Source organism: Populus trichocarpa, chromosome 6 (assembly GCF_000002775.5).
Source record: "Populus trichocarpa isolate Nisqually-1 chromosome 6, P.trichocarpa_v4.1, whole genome shotgun sequence".
Taxonomy (NCBI): domain Eukaryota; kingdom Viridiplantae; phylum Streptophyta; class Magnoliopsida; order Malpighiales; family Salicaceae; genus Populus; species Populus trichocarpa.
In genome coordinates, this window is record NC_037290.2 from 23,857,868 (window position 1) to 23,876,092 (window position 18,225).

Sequence of the window (18,225 nt, forward strand, 5' to 3'; positions counted from 1 at the left end):
TATTTTAATTATCGCAGAATTAAATAAAAATTAATTTTGAAAATGAATCCATAGCACTACAAGGTCATAATATCTTTTTATTTATCTATAAAGGCACTTCTATTTTTTCTTTATTTAGTGTTATACCCTAAATATAATAATCAGCCATTTTAAACATTATATATATATCCCAATATTGATGTAATTCTTCTTAGAAAAAAATATTACGTTAGTGATCTCGTTTTTTCATGGTATCCCAAATTATTCACTACATCATATCCTAAATAAAATAAAATAAACTTCTAGAATTGGCACAAAAAATGTGAACTTCAATTTCTAAACTCTGAAAGAGCTTAAAAAAATGAAAACTAATGATATTAAAATCCAAAGAATAATAAAATTATTTTTATTCGGCACAATTGCAATAAATAGCATAACTAGCGTGAACAAATAGGATTATCTCAAAATTACAGCCAGAGTAGGGAACTCTTTCCGCTTGAGATTGAATGTAAAAGAAACATGAAAAACAGATTGGAAGTGGCTCCGAGCAAATTGCTGCTTGCAAAATGCATAATTCCTCTCTAAGTTTAACGATAGCTTCGGTAGACTGGGCTGTACATGCAGCTCTCTGCATACTTGACAAGGTCTTTAGGACGAGGGAGACGAGATGCCAGACCTATAAAGCAGTTATGTAAGCCTGATTAGTAATGCAGGACAGTGCAAGTATGAGAGAGCTTGATAACCAGAAAGAAGCTTACCGAGTTCATACGCTTTAGCAGCAACCTTAGCTGCGATGTTGGCTGATATATTTCGAATGTTGGAAAATGGTGGGTAAATCAGCCCCTTGTCAAAATGTTCTTGTTTTACTTGTGCAGCCAGAGCTTCAGCTGTTGCGAAAAGAATTAGAAATGTCAAACCTTGATGGACTTGGCCTTGTTCATTAGTTCTTACAGAGTTGAGAAAGCACAAAAAATCTACTTTTTGTACAGAGGTGGGGGATGGGGTGGTTGTTTTAGACTCGGTGTCCAAATGCATATGCATTTATTCTAGACAGAAATTGTTATTATCATAGCTTCTCGACTCTTCAAGCAGTCCAACGAAATTGCCAGCATTCAAATCGATCCTTAGAGCAGATAGAATTTACTGTGGTGGTATATATGAATATAAGATATAACTCAACAGTCCGCGATACTTACAAGCTGCCAAAAGCATGTCATCATGCACGCGAATTGCACCGGACATGATCAATCCCAACCCAAATCCAGGGAATATATAAGCATTGTTTGCCTGGATAATTTGAAGATGTAAGCCACTAATTATAGTAAATTTCTGGTAAACAGAATGATTTCCAGTAACAATAGGTAAGGTTAAAACCTGGCCAGGTACAAAAACTTTTCTGTTATATTCAACAGGGTCAAATGGGCTTCCGCTAGCAAAGATTACACGACCCTGCAAGTTGGAAAACATATAACAATCAAGATGGTGCTAAAATTAAACGAGTTTCACTATTTTCTCTATACAGTACCAATCACACATGCGTAAGGCAAGTTAAATCTGATGAAACAATATTTGGGGAAAAAGCAGAATTGGTATTCTACCTTGCTCCATGTATAAGCTTCTTCAGCCGTACATTCAGATTGTGAGGTAGGATTGGAGAGAGCAAGAATTAGCGGTTTCTGAGTAGCAATAATTTAGACTAGGGTCAGATAACTTGACAAGATAGATGGACGTGTGTGTGTAAGAGAGAGAGAGAGAGCAAGAGAAAGAACCTCGTTAATTGATGCCATGGCCTCAACCACCTCCTTTGTAAATGTTTTCCCAACTCCAGATGATCCTATCAAAACTGTTGGCTTGATTGCCTAATAGATCAGCAAGTATGGTAAGATATCAGGAAAATGATTCGAAGGGAGCACATAATATGAATTCACATAAGAAAAGTGTCACACCTTAACAGCATCTAAGAGCCCTTTGACAGGCTCATGGTCATGAGCCCAAGGTTTCTTGAAGTGTTGAAGTGACTCCTTACGCGAGCTAACAATCAGTCCCTGGAGCATACTCGGACCATATGTTAGTGTATGGAAAAGGATCCAAGGTGAAATGTGCAACAAAATTTGAGGACTTTGACCACATTTTCACTACCTTTGAGTCCACAAGCCAAATCTTTTTGCGGGTCTCTTCAAGTGGAGCTTTAGTCTGAAGAAAATAGCATGGGTTTGACCATAAAGGTTAGCAATTGGAAGAAAATAATAAAAATATTAACCAGATAAGCAGTAGATTGATACCTGTTTTGATATCTCAAGAGCGATAAGCTCAGCTATACCAGTTCCAGCCTGCAACACCCAAAAGAAAAAAGTAGTAAGAATCAAACGAGCAGAAACTAATGCATATATGAACAAATAAATGCCTGCATAAACAGTCACAACCATTATGCAAGAGACTGATAAGTACAAACAAAAAGAAAGCTTTGAGCACATGGTTTCGGTTCCTAACCTCTCCTGCACCCAGGAATAAGAATCTATGGTCCGCCAAGGCTCCACCAACCAATTTCAGAGCTGCAAGAAGCCCTGCCAACACCACAGATGCAGTGCCCTGCAATAAATGAAATCATTTGCATTTAGAGAAATTCCATTGAGGAACAAACATATTGCTAACAAGCAAACTTTTGTAACATGTTACCTGTATGTCATCATTGAAGACAAGATGAGTTGGGCTGTATTTTTCCAGTAGCTCAAATGCATTGTGATTTGCAAAATCTTCGAACTAAAAAGGGAAATTCATAATATTCAGAGAGCAGAGTTAAGTACTGAAAACTCTGACGTTAAGCAATGTTTGATGGTTTACCTGTACAAGGACCTTTTCCCCGTAGTTCTTCTTAACTGCAGTCATGAACTCTTCTAGAAGCTCTGCATATTCCTAAACCACGGCAGATGGCAGAACACAAATCTTCAGACTCAGCATGATTTAAAAGCATGAAAAAAAAGGTATTGTTTGTGCCTGTCAATTGGAAAGGGAAGAAAGTCAAGTTAATATACCTGTCCAGTTGCCCTCCTCTGTCTAAGCCCAATGTAGAACTCATCATTCAATAACTTCTCATTGTTTGTGCCAACATCAATTGTTACAGGCAAGCACTGCATATATTGAATACAGGTGCAAGGTTTTAGTAACTATAAAAGCAAAGGGTGTATTCCTAGCTTCAGTAAGACGGTAATGGAGGTATGTCAAAGCTTACGGCAGAGGGACGTAATCCTCCTAGTGCTGTATACAGAGAGAGTTTTCCTACTGGAATCCCCATTCCCTAAAAATGCAAAACAATTACATGAAATAAATTAACAATGATCCATCTGTTGAGAGATAAGGAGTGGCCTGCTCATCCAACTAACAACTTATAATCTATAAGTGAATTTACAAGCATCAGTACCTGGCAACCAAGATCCCCAAGCCCCAAGATGCGCTCACCATCAGTAACAACAATAACTTGGATATTACTCTCCGGCCAATTCTTCAACACTTCAAGAATCTTGCCCCTAAAAGTTTCATTTTCAGTAAATACTTGAAAACTAAGCAACTAGGACATGAAATTAAAAGGCAATCACATTCAGATGGTCCTACTTCTCTTTCAAACTGATGTAAAGACCCTGAGGGCGTCTGAAAATGCTCCCATATTTCTGACAAGCCTCGCCAACTGTAGGAGTGTACACAACTGGCAAAAGTTCCTCCACATTATCGATCAAAAGCTTGTAAAACAACCTTTCATTCCTCTCCTGGAGATCCATCATGGCCATGTATCGTTGAAGAGGAACTTCATACTGGCGTAGGTTGTGCATCAATTTTTTCTCCTAATAATCAAAATTTTGTGGCCTAATTAAGCTTGGGAGACAGAAATTTTGATATTGGAATTTAAACTTGAAGAAAGTCATTTAAGATAACCTGGAGTTCCTGGGTCATGAGTGCTGGAGGCAAAAGGCCACGCAAGTAATGTGCATCCCTTTCATTCTCAGTAAAGGCAAGCCCTTTGTTGTGGCGTGGATCCCTCAACAAAGTATATCCACTGTAACATAACAAAAAACAATATTTTTGAGTGAATCAAAAACTTAAATTCTGCAAATTTTATATGTAATAATCAGCAAAACCAACAATCAAGGGTTTCTCAAGTCAAACTATTCAGGGCCTTATGAAAAGGATAGATTTCTTGTTTTGGACCAAATGTAATACATCCACAGAAGAACACGAGCCAAACTTACTGGATGCATGTTTTACTAAATAAACCACTGGTACCACTTCCTATTAAACCAATAAATCCTTCGATGAATAAAAACAATAAAAAAAAAGATCCAGTAAAAATAACCAGGAATTCACAACTTGAGCAACAATTAAAAATCAAATTGAGCAAAATTGCAAACAATTTTCAGGGCATAAAAATTAAAACTTTAGATGAAAACTCCACAATGCAGCATCTAAAATCAACATGGGCCAGCCAGCCATAAAGAATAAGACAAGAATAACACAAAAAAAATTCAAAAACTGAAAATATCATTTCTCTCACCTAGCAACAGAGACAGTCCATGGAGTGATAAGCTGTTCCTCCGTGGCAACATCTTCTCCATTCGTTTTCTCCACTCCGTTCATCATTGTTCTTCTCTCTAATAAAGCCCAAACCTTTCTTTCTCCTCCACAACCAAGAACCACTGCTCTCTGCAAGTAACAAGAAACAAAATCCCACAACACAGACAGAACAGAACCCTTGATTGTTTTGCAGAGCAAGAAACAAAGCCCACCTTTTATAGCCACCTAAAGCCCATAAATTTCTACGCTTTCCTAATTATTTTTAAATGAAAGTTGAAAATAATTAAGGTTGGTTTCCATGTCAAAAAGAAGAACGTGGACTACATACGTGGAGTTGGGATGATTTTGAAACCATTTTTCATGTTTTTTTATCAAGGCTGTCTTGATTGAAAAGTTTAGTGAGTGTGAACATACAATACTCGAGTGGTGGTGGGCTTGTGGAATTCTTAGCTAAATAAGTAAATAATATTGCATGGTACCAGAAAAGTCTGTCTTGAAATCATTCTGCAGGAACGTGCGAGGAACAGACACCGAGGTTATATAGTTTCCACGCTTTTTTGGTGGAGAGAGAGAGAGAGAGAGAGTATTGATTCGTGATCACGCGTAAGGTAGACAGAGGATGGCGAAAATGGAAGTTGCAGGGCCCTATTGATTTTTAGACCATGCTAAAGGTTTGGTGAAATGGTGTGAATGCTTTTACCAAAATATTTTTTATGTGAGAAAATATTAAACTAATATTTTTATTAGATGTTTTTCAATGTATTTATATAAAATTATTTTTTAATTTAATGTTAAGAGTGTTATTAAATTTAGTACGTCAATTAAAACTAAATTTCCTCCTAACAATCTAAATAATATATCTTTATATCAGCTAATTTTTTTTTTATTTTTCGAATCCATTATAATCTGGCTCAATTATTAGAGATCCATAAACATGTGAGACTTTGTGATGCAGATGAATATAGATTTATTATATTCAAAACACATGGATAGTCTCAAATATATATTTTGGGCATGTTTGTAAGTGTAATAGAGTCTGTTTTTTAAATAATATTTTTTATTTTTAGAATTTATTTTGTAATCAAAATTTTATGAGATTTTTGTGTAATATTTCTGTGATATTTCTTTTTGCAGGAAACAGATATATAAAATATAAATAAATTGATAACATGTAGATCATAAAATATTATGCATCTCATGTTCATGTATAATTGAAAGAAAGATCAATATTGTCTAAATAAAAAACTTTAGTGATTATAAGAAAATAAATTTGAATATGAGATGCATGCACAATGCATATGATACTATTGTCAATTCAACAAAGGCATGCAATTACTTAATTCAAATGGACTGTGGTCCATGGAACCCCCCTCCCCCCTTCTTTAATTTTTTTATTATTATTATTAATATGGGTGTGCGGTCAGTTTGCGCACACCTCGACTAATCACACGGGTCCTAAAAATTAATGACCATGTAAGCCTCCAGTGGTCATCATATTAGCAACCACAGGGTTCGAAATTGAGACCACAAGGGGAGCAAACCTCTTGGTCCAAAACTTTTACCACTTGACCACCTATAATTCTCCTTCTTTAATTTTAATTTTAGTCTCTAGTTCAATGAGTATTATTTTTCAATCGATGAGAGCATGAGTAGGTCTACGCAGTATGTTTGTGTGTAAGATTAGAAGTTTTGAAACAGAACAGACAATTGAGATTAAAAAACATATATTTTTTAATTTTTTCTATTTTAAAATAATAAAAATCCACTTAAGAAATATATTAAAGACCTATTTATTTTATATTTCTAGTTTTATCTTTCCAATTAAACACCTTTTTTTTCCTCTCGTTTGGCAGGCGGCATCAACCAAAAATCCTGCCTTTGTTGTCATCTCCTTTGCGTCCAATTGTCACTGTCATTTCCTTGAGGGTATTTCCTCGTCTCCTTTCCTGCTTCAAAAGGTGATTTGGTTACAGGTATTGTCGATGAAGGAATTGGTTGTCAAATCTAAAAGGTAAATGAAAGTCAGATTTTCACATTTGTGTGTGAATTCATGGCCCTAGAACAGTGCAGGGATGGAGGGTTGGCATGACTTTGTGAGGCGAAGCTCTTTGAATGCCAATTTCAACCCCGTATGGTTTAGACCTGGTCATTATGATCCAATATCATATTGCTGATTTGACTTGGATCATAATTTAGTTGCTGCCATTGACAACTCAAGCCCTAATTTACATTGCATTTGACATTTAATTCCCATGAATGTCTTCATTTTCTGGCATCATTTTTCTTACGGCATTAATCTTACTTGAAGTAAATTCTTCTTCAAGACTGCCGGCCATTGCATAGTATAAAATTGAATTTGTGGAGGGGGAGATGGAGAGTGCGTCAACCGTTTCCATGGCGCACTCTATCGCCATATCTCGAAGCTTCTTAAGCTGGTGATCTTTTACTGGGTACACGCGTGCGTAGTGGGTATAATTATATTAGGGTTCCCAATATTATCGTTTGTCAAAGTTCTCGTTGGCTCAGTCAATGATTTCTTAAGCGGCAAACATGTACACAGTGGTTGGCTCCATTCTGAAACGGGAAGAAGGTTTGAATTCTTGAAGACCAATCTCCATGATTCTATTCAAACCTTCCAATGCACTTTTTTGTTTTTATTTTTATTACACCTGATGTGATTTTATTTTTATTTTTATTTTTATTTTTATTTTTTGAGCTAATCTTTATATTTCTTTTCAATAAATGAAGTATTCCGGTTAGTTTATATCTTAATTGAAATCAATTTTTTTCTTAAATGATTTTTTTTTATTATTAATATAGGTGTCCGGCTCAGTTTGTGCGCACCTCAACTAATTTCACGGACCCTGAAATTAATGATTATATAAGCCTCCAATAACCCTGAAATTTATAAAACTTGAATTTATAACCTTTAAAAAACAAACCTAGAACCTGATAACTTAAACTATACATCAATCCTAGCCGTGTTTCCAAAATGTTGAACAAACAATTATCTCTCTACAGTCAGCTTTTCATAATCAGAATCAAAATCTAGCTTAATAATGATTTTAATGACAAAAGTGCTCTTAGGTGACTAAAAGTAACGAAAAAAACCACAATCTTGTCGTTGGACAATATCACTATATTTACGAAAATACTACTAAAATCATGTTTATAATAGATTGCTAAACATTTCTTGATCATTTTAAGACAACCAAAAATATCAAATTTCTCCAAAGTTCTTCACCATTTCAACCCAATAAAATTTCCGAAAATTTTCAGCAACAATTCTTCATCTTTCTTCATCTTCCATCAACAATTCTTCACTACAAATCCTACAACCTAAAATTATCAACCCAACACTACAAAAAACAGCCACTCAAACCCAATACACACCGTAAAAAATAGTTCAAAATTTGCAATACATACATTTGAAATAAAATCATCATATCCATCAAATGCTAATAATTTATAAACTTTCAATAGCTTGGATGAACTAAAATTCAAGAACAAAAAGTACATGAAAAGTGAAAAAAAAAGCAGCTATTAGAATATCAAAAACAGATATAAGTAAAAACAAGTTTTTCTACAAATATAATGACAGGTCATGCGATAACACATTTATTGATTGGTGCAACCCTATGAATGATACTGAATTAACCATTGGAGAGGGAGGAGATGTCATTGATATCAATCGAATACTAGAACAAGTGAAAAAAAAATTAAAGATTAATTGCGTCGAATTTAGACCAAGAATCACAATATAAAGACTAGCTTTGCAAGTATAAAGTTGTTATTAGTAGCTAATTTAGTGTGTGTAATGCTATTATTCCTAACTATGATATTGTTCTATATGTCCATATAAGCCATATAGCAATAGAAGCAACCTTTTTCAACATGTGATAGGTTGTCATGGTAAGCTACAATAGATAACATCTTGTATCCTATCATTACAAACAACACAAATCTAATTATAAACTTATCTAGAAGTAACTCTAATTCCAGACCTTTTTAGCAATCATGCATGTTTTAATTTTGTCAAGTAGGGTTATTGTTCACATTTACTCTATTTGATAAAATTAGGGGGTTTGATGTTTAATCTACAAAACATGCATTACAAGCATAAAAAATTGTTTAAGCATTACTATAACACGTAAAATTGTAATTAATCACGCCAAAAACCAATTAATTAAGGTTTTTATAACACTGTTCATAATAATCATAATTGATCGAATTGAATTCGAGCTTCAACATCCATAATTAATATAAAAAATACAAAAAACATATGTATAATAGTCCAATTTCTTGATTATTAAGCAAAAAATCTATTTTTTTAGGTTTTCAGAGCTTAAGATCAGGTATGAATCAATTAAAAAATTTCTTTTTTTTTTTGTTATATTAAGTGCATACTCACAATATTTTAACCATTATTCACTAATTTAATATAAAATAAACTCACACACAAGTCATTCAAAATCAAGACTCGCTTAAACAACTTACCTCCATTGTTATCTATTATTCCCAATGAAAAGGGTTGAATAAGAAAAACATCAACAAGGGGTTTTTAGCTCTGGTCCTCATACAAAGACATTAAGTATAAAATCTTGCTTCAGATATAGTGTCTGTGTGTGAGCGTGTTGTGTTTTGAGAGAGAGACTAGAGAGAAATTTAATTTTGGAAGAAAAAGAGATGAGGTTTGTGATGAAAATATGCAAATTTAGATATATTATATACAAGGATAAAAATATCTTTTCATCTACTTTGAGGAAGGAAAGTATAATTCTCTAAACTATAGAAAAAAAGTGAAAAACATACTGGATGAAAGTATAAGAGGGTTTTATGCAAACGAAGAACAACATTTAATATCACGTCTATTCCAAAAACAAATCTGAATTTGTGCATGGCAGCGCATTGCTCGAACCGAGTATAAAACATGCACAGGTCATATAAATAAATGATGTAAAATGGAAGATTGCCAAACATTGCATCCAGTTCAGTGCCTTGGAAATTCCCACCGGCATCCAGAGTGCACTCTGTCCAGAAACTGAATGCTCCATCATACTTAACACGCTAGCAACTGCATTCTGTATGAGCCTTCGTGAACAGATGGATTTTCATGCATTCTGTTTACAGTTGCTATTAAACACAAACCACTTAATAGGTAAGAAGAGACGAAGATAACCATGGGAACAATAAAATCAAATTTCCTTCTTCATTATACTAAGAGCCCAGCAATCACTCTACATGGAGAACGGTCCCAGGAAGAGTTTCTAGAAAGAACTTCCAACTCTACCCCATCCAATTCCAACATGCCTGAGCCAGTTTATTGGAGATCTTTCCTTCCTTCCATTTCTTGAATGCAAGCAAGAAATTGAAGGTTTTAATTATTAGCTTATTTTTGTCATCATATTTTGCAGCCATCAAAGGGGTCGATAGTAATATCTCATCAAACATCACCCATGTCAGCTTTATGTTAGCCACATGCAACTGATAGTGCAAAATGTTCAAGGAAGAAGCAAACTTGCTAATTTCAATCGTTTACCACACATCAGAAGAACCCTGGTCTATGTAGTGATCAAGCTCTTTAATTAGAACACTACTCGTTTCCCAACAGGTTGACTTCACAGTAAAACCCATCCATTCTTTTATCCTGCAACAAAATCAGAAAAAAAAAAATTAAAAAAATTGAAAACACTCTCAAAATCAGCTGAGGAAATAATTTATACTCAATTCTCAAACATTGGACATGTGAACTCATTTACATGAATGTTTTTCTGGAGATTCTTTAGAGCCATATAAGGTCAGTGTTGAAATTAAAACCTTGACAGTCCGGGTTAGAGAAGTATGATCACAAATGTGTCCAGAGAAGTGCCACCAGAGATGAAAGTCATCACAAAAATAATGGATGTTTGTTCTTCTGGAAAATCAAAAGGGGCTGCTTAACATTGACACGAGGAAGAGGCATTGTTTCTCCCTAGCATTCAATAATCATATCAGACATGGAACATCTATCCATTCAGTTTGTACACACTGCCAATAAAACAAGATGTGCGTCGCCTTATTTAATCTATATGATAGATGAAATACCAAGGAACAAGAGATAATAGATGAGACGTTACAGGTTCAAAGTCCATAGAATTCCTGGTCAAGAATGCTCAAAAGTAGTTCCTGAAAAATAGAAGTCGGTCAGTCGATCAAAATGAAATAATGGATCAGCAGCAAGCAATAAAATAAAAGGTTGCACCCAAATACCAAGTCTGAAGAACTTCTCATCTATTTGTTGATCCCAGGAAGCCGCAAGCAAAAAGATAAGTTGATCTTTCAGTAACACAAATTCTTACAGTAGTAGTCTTGCTTGGTTCCTGCCTTGAAGAACTTGACCATAAGTATTCACAATTTAGCCTGTGATGCCTGATAATACACCAAAATCTAGGTACCTAAATTGTCAGGTTACTTGAAAAAAAATAGACAAACAAAAAATCAGCAGCTAAAAACCTCTCTGATATACAGATGACAGCTTTTAAAATCTGGATGAGTGCAATGGACTAACCTGCCAGAAAATTGGCATGTATTGCCTTAAGGATATATATTTAATAAAGATATCAAATACCTAGACCTGAACATAGAAAAACTATCTTTCCCAAAAATTTAATGGTATAAGCTCTGTACTCTTTCCAAAACAGAAGTTATGGAGGCCACTCTGATAACGTTGAACAAGAATCTTCTTTGGGAGAAAAAAATCAGTTGTGTTTTAATGTTTAATCAACTAACTGCACTCAAATATAGCCAGACAAATAATGCAGCACATGCACTGAGTTGGTCTTAAGAGGTACAAATATGCATAAGATTACAGCATAAAGCATTAATAATTAGAAAAGGGTACAGACTGTTGTTGAAAAGTATACAAATGGAGTACATCCTCCGTCTTTTAGGTCATTCAGACATCCTGGAAGTACAGAAGTGAAAGATCACTAGGATCTTCAAGTCCGAAAAGATGGAAGAAGCATAAGACAAGTACAGACTAAATGACTGAAAATGACCATTGCCCAAAGCAAAATCATAATAACAAGCTTTCAAAAATACCATCAATAATGAAGACACGGCCAGTGCACGCCCCTTCAACTACTGTTCATAACTATACAAACTTCTTAGCAATGGGTAAATCGATGCCACCCTAAAAGCATTTCAACCCAATTGAAAGTTAGTGCACAGGTATTAATGGATGCTATGTGATGGCTACATTAAGGTAGAGTTTTGCATACATTGACTCCCAAATGCCATGACGAGTCAATTTGGCTTAAGCAGATCTTTGCTTCTCAAAGGAGGATCATAAATGGTGAGAACTGTCTTCTAAATTTTCATGATAACAGCAACAGCATCCCCAGCAAAACTTCAGTCATTCATGAGACAGTTCGACCATAACAAACAGATGCAATATAAAGATTTGTTGCCCATTTCTCCTGAAAAATATAAATACAAAGTAAATCAAATGTGCAGAGCTTGTGGTTGGAAGAGAACAAAAAACAAAGGTATTTAGAAACAGGAGAAACATGGAACTGATCAACAAACCTTGACGTGTGTACTGGGAAAAGCAGAAGTACGAAGTGTTTCTTGAGTTTCATCTACTGGTTTTCTTCTTGGCACACTGAGAACAAAAGCAGCTTGGTCACACGTTGCTGCAGTTGAAGTGATGCGGTAACCACCATCCCACCTACGATGAATGCCTTCACTGGGATATAGAAAATCCAGCTCCACAACCTAAAATTGGAAGAGAAACAAAAAAATATAAGTTATAAAAACTTAATTGTTGGCCCCAGAAGCATTTCATTGATCAGAGATTCACAAAAGTGACCTGGTCTGAAAATCCTGTGCCGCGAGACATAACTATCGCCCATCTACTTCCAGCAGTGGCCATAGCTGTGACATAAAAACCCTCTCTCCATTTCTTATTTATCCACTTGAAGGGAAAAGAATCGCTTACTTTATAAGACTGCTGTAAATACTGAGTACCTGAATTAAATAAAGCAACAAAAATTTTAGGTGATGCAATAAGAAAATGTTTTACTGACTACTTCTGAAGGAGATACAACACTAACCCTTAGACATCACAACTAATGAACTCCCATTATTAGCTCCTGCAATTGCACTAATGTAATAATTCTTCTCCCACTGTTCCATTATCCATTCCTTAAAAAAAAAATATACATATACCAGGCAAGAGTAAGTTGTTGAGTTAAGAGTTTAAAAGGTAAACATTTCAACATCAAAACACAAGATAGCACGCAGATATTCAGTAGAAATCATGTTAGCAAATAGTGATGTTCATTATTGAAGACCCATAATAGATACTTATCCTTGGATACGTGACCCAAAACCAACCTTGTGGAGAAAATAAGGAGAGAGCTCATAAACTTGAGCACTGAAATTAGTGCCAGCGTCCATAATTAAGGCCCATAGGTTTGAGCAAGAAGCCACGCTGCTGATAAATAATCCATCTTCATTACCCTTCTCTATGTGTTGGGAGAGCCTCACATCAGCCACGTTATAGTGATATCTACACCAAGAAATGAAAACATTAGCCTTTAATCCTTGTCACCAAATTTGAAGAGCACAGCATATAACTCTTCAGTGCATACCTTTGTTTCATAGGCCGACGAGCATTATAAACACTAATCCACTGTGTTGCAGGCATCCCCATCCTGAGCTTTTTCTTTGGTTGTTCATCTTCTTCTTCCTCCATTGTCAGCCGCCCTCTCTTATTCCCAACCTGATATATAAGCTTCACAGTACAAACATCAGGTTAACACAACCTCCACAACATGGGGAAACAAAGTATGTCTCAATGATCAAAATAAAAAATGACATATAGATGAGAAAAACTTGACAGATACCTTCTGAGCACCGTCAGTGTTAATAGGTCTTATGTCTGGATTTGGACCAACAATTCCATCAAAAAGGGAGATATATTTTGCATAATTTGGCTCTTCATCAAACTTCAGATTTACAACATGCTCAACAAACTGTCTAAAAGGCTGAGGGCAGAAGGAACACAAAGCTTCTGGAGAAGTCGCCATCTTCTTCTTGCAAACAAGGAACCCTTTATTGTCCCCCTAAAGAAACCATCGCATTAGAAAGAAATGAGAACTAGTCTTATAAGCATAAACAAATTAGATTATAATCTGCAAACCTGGTATCCTTGCCAAGGCAGTCGACCGCGGAGAAGAAAGATGAGAGTGTAGGCAAGAGATTCTAAATCATCTCTCCTGCTACCAGTTCTACCAAGATGAGCATGAACACTGGCATATCGCACAGTTCCCCTGCAGCACAACAATATTCAAGCACCAATGAGTTGCAATGGAAAACAATGGGGTATAGGAATACCCAAATATAATGATGCTAAGCTGGCATAATGTTCAATAATTACACAATTTCATTTTACCTAAAAACATCTGGGCGTTGATCATATTCAACATGAAGACCAGTTGAACTATCTCTCCACCGGGTTGCTGTATGAAAATAGGCAACAATATGACTTCACATTAGGCACCATCATCTGTCAAGAAAGTACCGGATGCCACATCAAAAACTGGCAAATTCAACAACTTACCTAATCCAAGGTCAACAAGAAACAGCTTTTTTTCTTCAGGAGTTCCTCGTGGACCAAGTAAAAAGTTTTCAGGTTTCACATCCCCATGGACATATCTGCCAAACAGAAGAAACTATATTATGAAAAATCCCTTCTAATAGAGAACAACAGTAGAGTACTGCAAGTACTGTTTGAGAGTTGCTCATTACAACTGGTTCACCCAGTGTGTTTGGCTGCAAATAATGTTCTAAACAAAGTGTGATTACAAGGGAACAGCAAACGGTGGCTCCACTTTATCACAATAATTACATTCTCAAAGGCTGCAAGTGCATGACACAAGATGCCTGCTTACCATCAAATATGCAAAAATTAACAACGTATATAAGACAAACATGGAGACTAGAAAACCTACATGCCCTCTCAAGGACCACCTAGGTAGACAATTTTAACACCAATCACATTGATCTCAACATCCAAAATCCATTGATCAAATCACCAAAAGTGACTTTCTTTCTAAAAAGTAGATTTGTGTCTTTATACATAAAAAGAAAATTAGCAGCAGAATTGCTTTTAAAAAAGTCTCACCCTCTAGAATGCATCTTTTCAAGTATAGAGATGGCTTCAATGGCAATGCAAGCAACCATATCAATGGACATCCTGAAATTGAAAAGAAAAGAAGTAAACATTGGATATATTGAAAATATCTGATCTTATGGTGTTAACTAAAAGAAAACTATCAAGTGAAAAACACTTGCGTGTGTGAGTTGTTATTCCAAACATCCCATAGACTAGGTCCAAGCATATCCATAACCTGCAAGAAATATAGCATTTTTTAAAACATTCTTCTAAAACATTTGCCCAGAGGCTGAAACTTAATTCTTACCAATCTGAAGGTAAAAAAAGAGGACACGGATCAAACAACAGATACCATAACATAGTAGTCACCCTGCCTTCCTTTGTAATGAGCTCGTGGCACACCATGACTGCCCCCAAGTGCACTGTACACACAGCACAGGAAAAAAAAAAGGTTATAACTCCCCATATACATCCCCTCCCTAACAATGCAATGCATAGACAATAAACCAAAAATACAAAAGCTGCGGTAGGATCCTCACTTGTAAACTTGCCACTCATAAGGTGGTCCATAATTACATCCTTTGCTGCTTCTATGCTCAAATTTTAATGCTACCTACAATTTACACACAAACCCCATCACAATCATAAAATCCAGCACATTTTATCAAGCAGCTATAAAATAGATACAAGAATCACATACCTCTAAAGCTCCAGGACCAGTTCTTTCATTTGAAAAATTAGTGGGACCAATTCTTCGACCAACATAAACCTGTCCAAAACCTCCTTTACCCAGTTTTCTATCTATTTTGTACGTTGGAGAACCACCAACTTGGACCTGTGGCAAAAAGACTCAAAATAATAAGACACGGTGCCTATATAAATAATCAAAATACCAAAATCCATTTCTATCAAAACTAAACTCACACAACTAGTTAATTCAGTAACCCAAAAAAATGGAGCTCAACAACAAATCAGATATATTTTACTGAATTTGTTAGTTTCCCCTCCTGCAACTAACAAAAATAGCTTCAAAATGAAAAAAAATAACAGCAAAAATCCAAAAATTTTCAAATATCATGAACTAAATTCACATGCATTAAGCCGATTTCATGCAAAACACGACACACAAACAAACTTTCTCGCACTTTCTTTCACTTCCCCACAGTTTCTCACATCCAAACACAATCTCTCACGAAAACCAAAACTAAGACTCACCTTCTCGGGAAGAGGAGCAGTGCTTCCTTCATCTTCCGCTCCCGTTCCCTTGTCGGCGCTCCGTCCGCCGCCGCTATCATACTCGTCCATCTTCTTATTAGCAATCCCTTCGTCTTTTCTCAAAACCCAGGCTTCCTCGTCTTGCTTTTCCTTTCTATACGGCTTCGTATCAGGTAATCTCACAATTTTCTCCTTATCATCAACGATCGCGTTCTTTTTTATATTGTTGTTAACCTCCGCGGTTCTTCTTTTACGAGTCTGTACAGTGAACTTAACCGGGTTCGGATTCTGATGGTTACGCAGTTCAGAATTCTGCGTGTTCGGCTACGCCGTTCAGGCATCGAATGTAGGACGGCAGTGAAGGCAGTGGTCCATGAAGCTGGTGGTGGTGGAGGAGGGATTCATGAAGGTTCTAGAATCATTCGATAGAGAGAGAGAAGGTTGTAGAGAGATAAAAGTGAAAATTGGGGTTTGATGAGAAATTTTGTATTTCGGAGATTTGTGGAAGGAAACGGAAAGGAAGGGATTTGTCACAGAAGGGACTGGAGAGATCGTGATATGCGTGTTTGATGTAAGAGACGCTAATGTGATTTATTTTTTTATTTTTGAGAATTTTTGAGAATTTTGTTTTTTTGATTTTTGGAATTCGAAATTTATTTTTATTTTTTATTATTATATTTTTTTTACCACGTGAGGGGGGAATGAAAGTTTAAACTCGAACCAGTCGAGTGCGTGTCCTTTGCTGTTTCAAAATGAGGTTCAAAACTCGGCTTTTAAAATTTAAAATTTTTTTATTAAAATTAATTTTTTATATTTTTAAATTATTTTATTGTGTTAATATTAAAAAAAATTAAAAATAAAAAAAAATTAATACATTTCTAAACAAAAAAATACTTTAAACTGGCACAACATTCTCAAATAAATTCTTTATCAAACTTTTTATATGGTTTAGATTATGTTTGATGTATTTTTTGTGAATTGATTTAAATTATTTTTGATTTAATAAATAGTTATATACATATATATATATATATATATATATATAGTTAGAAATAACTCTTCACTTAAATCTAATTTTTATTATAACATCGAGTCAAAATTTTAACTTTTAATTTATGAAATTATAATATATACCATATTCATTCTTTAAAAAAATTGTCTTTAATTTATTTTATTAAACATGTTTTTAATTTAAAAAATTTTATGGACACATGGAAAAATAAATTTATAACATTAAAAATAAAATAAAAAAACATGAAATTAAGTATTTTTAATTGTTATTGAGTAAAAACCGGGAGGTTGATTTATGTTGTGTGAAATATTTTACATATAAAATTTTTCAAGTATTTATAATGTTTGGTGAGCATTGGTTTGAAAATATAATGGTAGAAAAATGATGTGGTGGTTTGTAAATATTTTATAAAATTTTACGAGGTTAAATTTTTAAAAAACAATAAACTAAATGTAAATATTAATTATAAATATCTCATTTTAAAAAATTTTACTTTAATATATTTTACAAGTAAAAAACACATGAAAATTAAAAAATATTTTTTATAAGATATTTAATGTCATAACCCAATTCTGGGTTATTCCCCAAAAATTAATTTTTAAAAAAAATTAAAAATTAAAAAATAAAATAAAGGCTGGCAATGTGAAAAAAACAGATCAAGAAAGACTGCAAAAATAGACAAAAATCTAGCTGCAATTTTTGGAGGAAATTAAAGGCCTAATTTTACCCTATTATGCCCAAAAATGAAGAAAAAATACAAATTCAAGGTCAAATTAAATGATTATTGGACGAATTTGCATAAAAAATTAAGTCCAATGACATAATTAAATTTTTAATAGGCCAATTTGATTTAATCATGGGCCAAATTAAATTTTAATTATGTTTAAGAATTAATTTGGGTCCAATTTAAGGATTTAATTAAGTGCAAGGACTTAATCATACTTTAAATGGGTCAAATTAATTTTATTTGGGGCTTAATTGGTGAAAAATTAAGTTTGGGAGCCTAATTTGGACTTAATTGAAAAGATTGGAATTTTAAAAGACCAAATTTAATTTTTACCAAGTTAATTTATTGAAATTAGGGGCCAAATTGCAAGAAAATTGAAGTTTTGGGGTCAATTAGGGGTTAAATTAAAAAAATTGACAGCCAAAGACGTTTCTATAAAACGCGCCAAACTATAGGGGTGAAATTGACAAAATTTGGGGGTCAAATTGAAGAAATTGAAAGTTTAATGGTCAATTAGGGATGAAATTGCATAAATCCGAGACCAAGGACTATAATGAAAAAGGCGCGTAA

General features: G+C 34.5%; 2 protein-coding genes across 8 annotated transcripts; both read right to left on the minus strand.

The window, feature by feature from the left end:
- Positions 1–300: 300 nt before the first annotated feature.
- Positions 301–5,181, minus strand: LOC7470734 (NADP-dependent malic enzyme). 2 transcript variants are annotated; one of them, XM_024602572.2, is made up of 19 exons: positions 5,022–5,181; positions 4,523–4,671; positions 3,907–4,027; positions 3,589–3,815; positions 3,398–3,503; positions 3,209–3,274; positions 3,012–3,107; positions 2,821–2,892; positions 2,656–2,739; positions 2,470–2,568; positions 2,262–2,309; positions 2,119–2,172; positions 1,926–2,024; positions 1,749–1,838; positions 1,578–1,655; positions 1,354–1,428; positions 1,176–1,266; positions 738–866; positions 301–655 (listed from the first exon to the last, which is right to left on the minus strand). In XM_024602572.2, exons 1-19 carry the CDS (start codon positions 5,043–5,045, stop codon positions 567–569), a joined length of 1,797 nt encoding a protein of 598 aa, XP_024458340.1. In that variant the 5' UTR covers positions 5,046–5,181; the 3' UTR covers positions 301–566. The 2 variants fall into 2 exon arrangements, with proteins under 2 accessions (XP_024458340.1, XP_002309534.1); XM_002309498.4 differs by lacking the exon at positions 5,022–5,181 and adding an exon at positions 4,755–4,959.
- Positions 5,182–9,374: 4,193 nt separating this feature from the next.
- On the minus strand, positions 9,375–16,504 carry LOC7462292 (casein kinase 1-like protein HD16). 6 transcript variants are annotated; one of them, XR_008059558.1, is made up of 21 exons: positions 15,917–16,504; positions 15,402–15,536; positions 15,241–15,314; positions 15,054–15,123; positions 14,881–14,936; positions 14,711–14,782; positions 14,147–14,241; positions 13,979–14,045; positions 13,727–13,856; positions 13,431–13,649; positions 13,176–13,318; positions 12,919–13,093; positions 12,636–12,726; positions 12,392–12,549; positions 12,109–12,297; positions 11,802–11,999; positions 11,623–11,713; positions 10,792–10,950; positions 10,659–10,707; positions 10,302–10,569; positions 9,375–10,189 (listed from the first exon to the last, which is right to left on the minus strand). XR_008059558.1 is itself a non-coding variant. In XM_052454090.1 (16 exons), the coding sequence occupies exons 1-16, from the start codon at positions 16,004–16,006 to the stop codon at positions 11,940–11,942; spliced, it is 1,824 nt and encodes a 607-aa protein (XP_052310050.1). In that variant the 5' UTR covers positions 16,007–16,504; the 3' UTR covers positions 11,368–11,939. The 6 variants fall into 6 exon arrangements, 2 of the variants coding, with proteins under 2 accessions (XP_052310050.1, XP_024458950.1); XR_008059559.1 differs by lacking the exon at positions 11,623–11,713; XR_008059557.1 differs by having other exon boundaries at positions 11,623–11,999.
- Positions 16,505–18,225: the final 1,721 nt, after the last annotated feature.

What these genes read in the sequence shown, in the direction of transcription:
- LOC7462292 (XM_052454090.1), bottom strand. Translation starts at nt 16,006, where the DNA reads ATGGACGAGTATGATAGCGGCGGCGGACGGAGCGCCGACAAGGGAACG. An exon ending in CGTCGGCCTATGAAACAAAG is followed by an intron (nt 13,094 to 13,175) that starts GTATGCACTGAA and finishes TTCTTGGTGTAG; the next exon opens with ATATCACTATAACGTGGCTG. An exon ending in CTCCTTATTTTCTCCACAAG is followed by an intron (nt 12,727 to 12,918) that starts GTTGGTTTTGGG and finishes TTTTTTTTTAAG; the next exon opens with GAATGGATAATGGAACAGTG.
- LOC7470734 (XM_024602572.2), bottom strand. Translation starts at nt 5,045, where the DNA reads ATGATTTCAAGACAGACTTTTCTG. An exon ending in TATTCCTGGGTGCAGGAGAG is followed by an intron (nt 2,310 to 2,469) that starts GTTAGGAACCGA and finishes TGGGTGTTGCAG; the next exon opens with GCTGGAACTGGTATAGCTGA. An exon ending in CTCTTGAGATATCAAAACAG is followed by an intron (nt 2,173 to 2,261) that starts GTATCAATCTAC and finishes TATTTTCTTCAG; the next exon opens with ACTAAAGCTCCACTTGAAGA.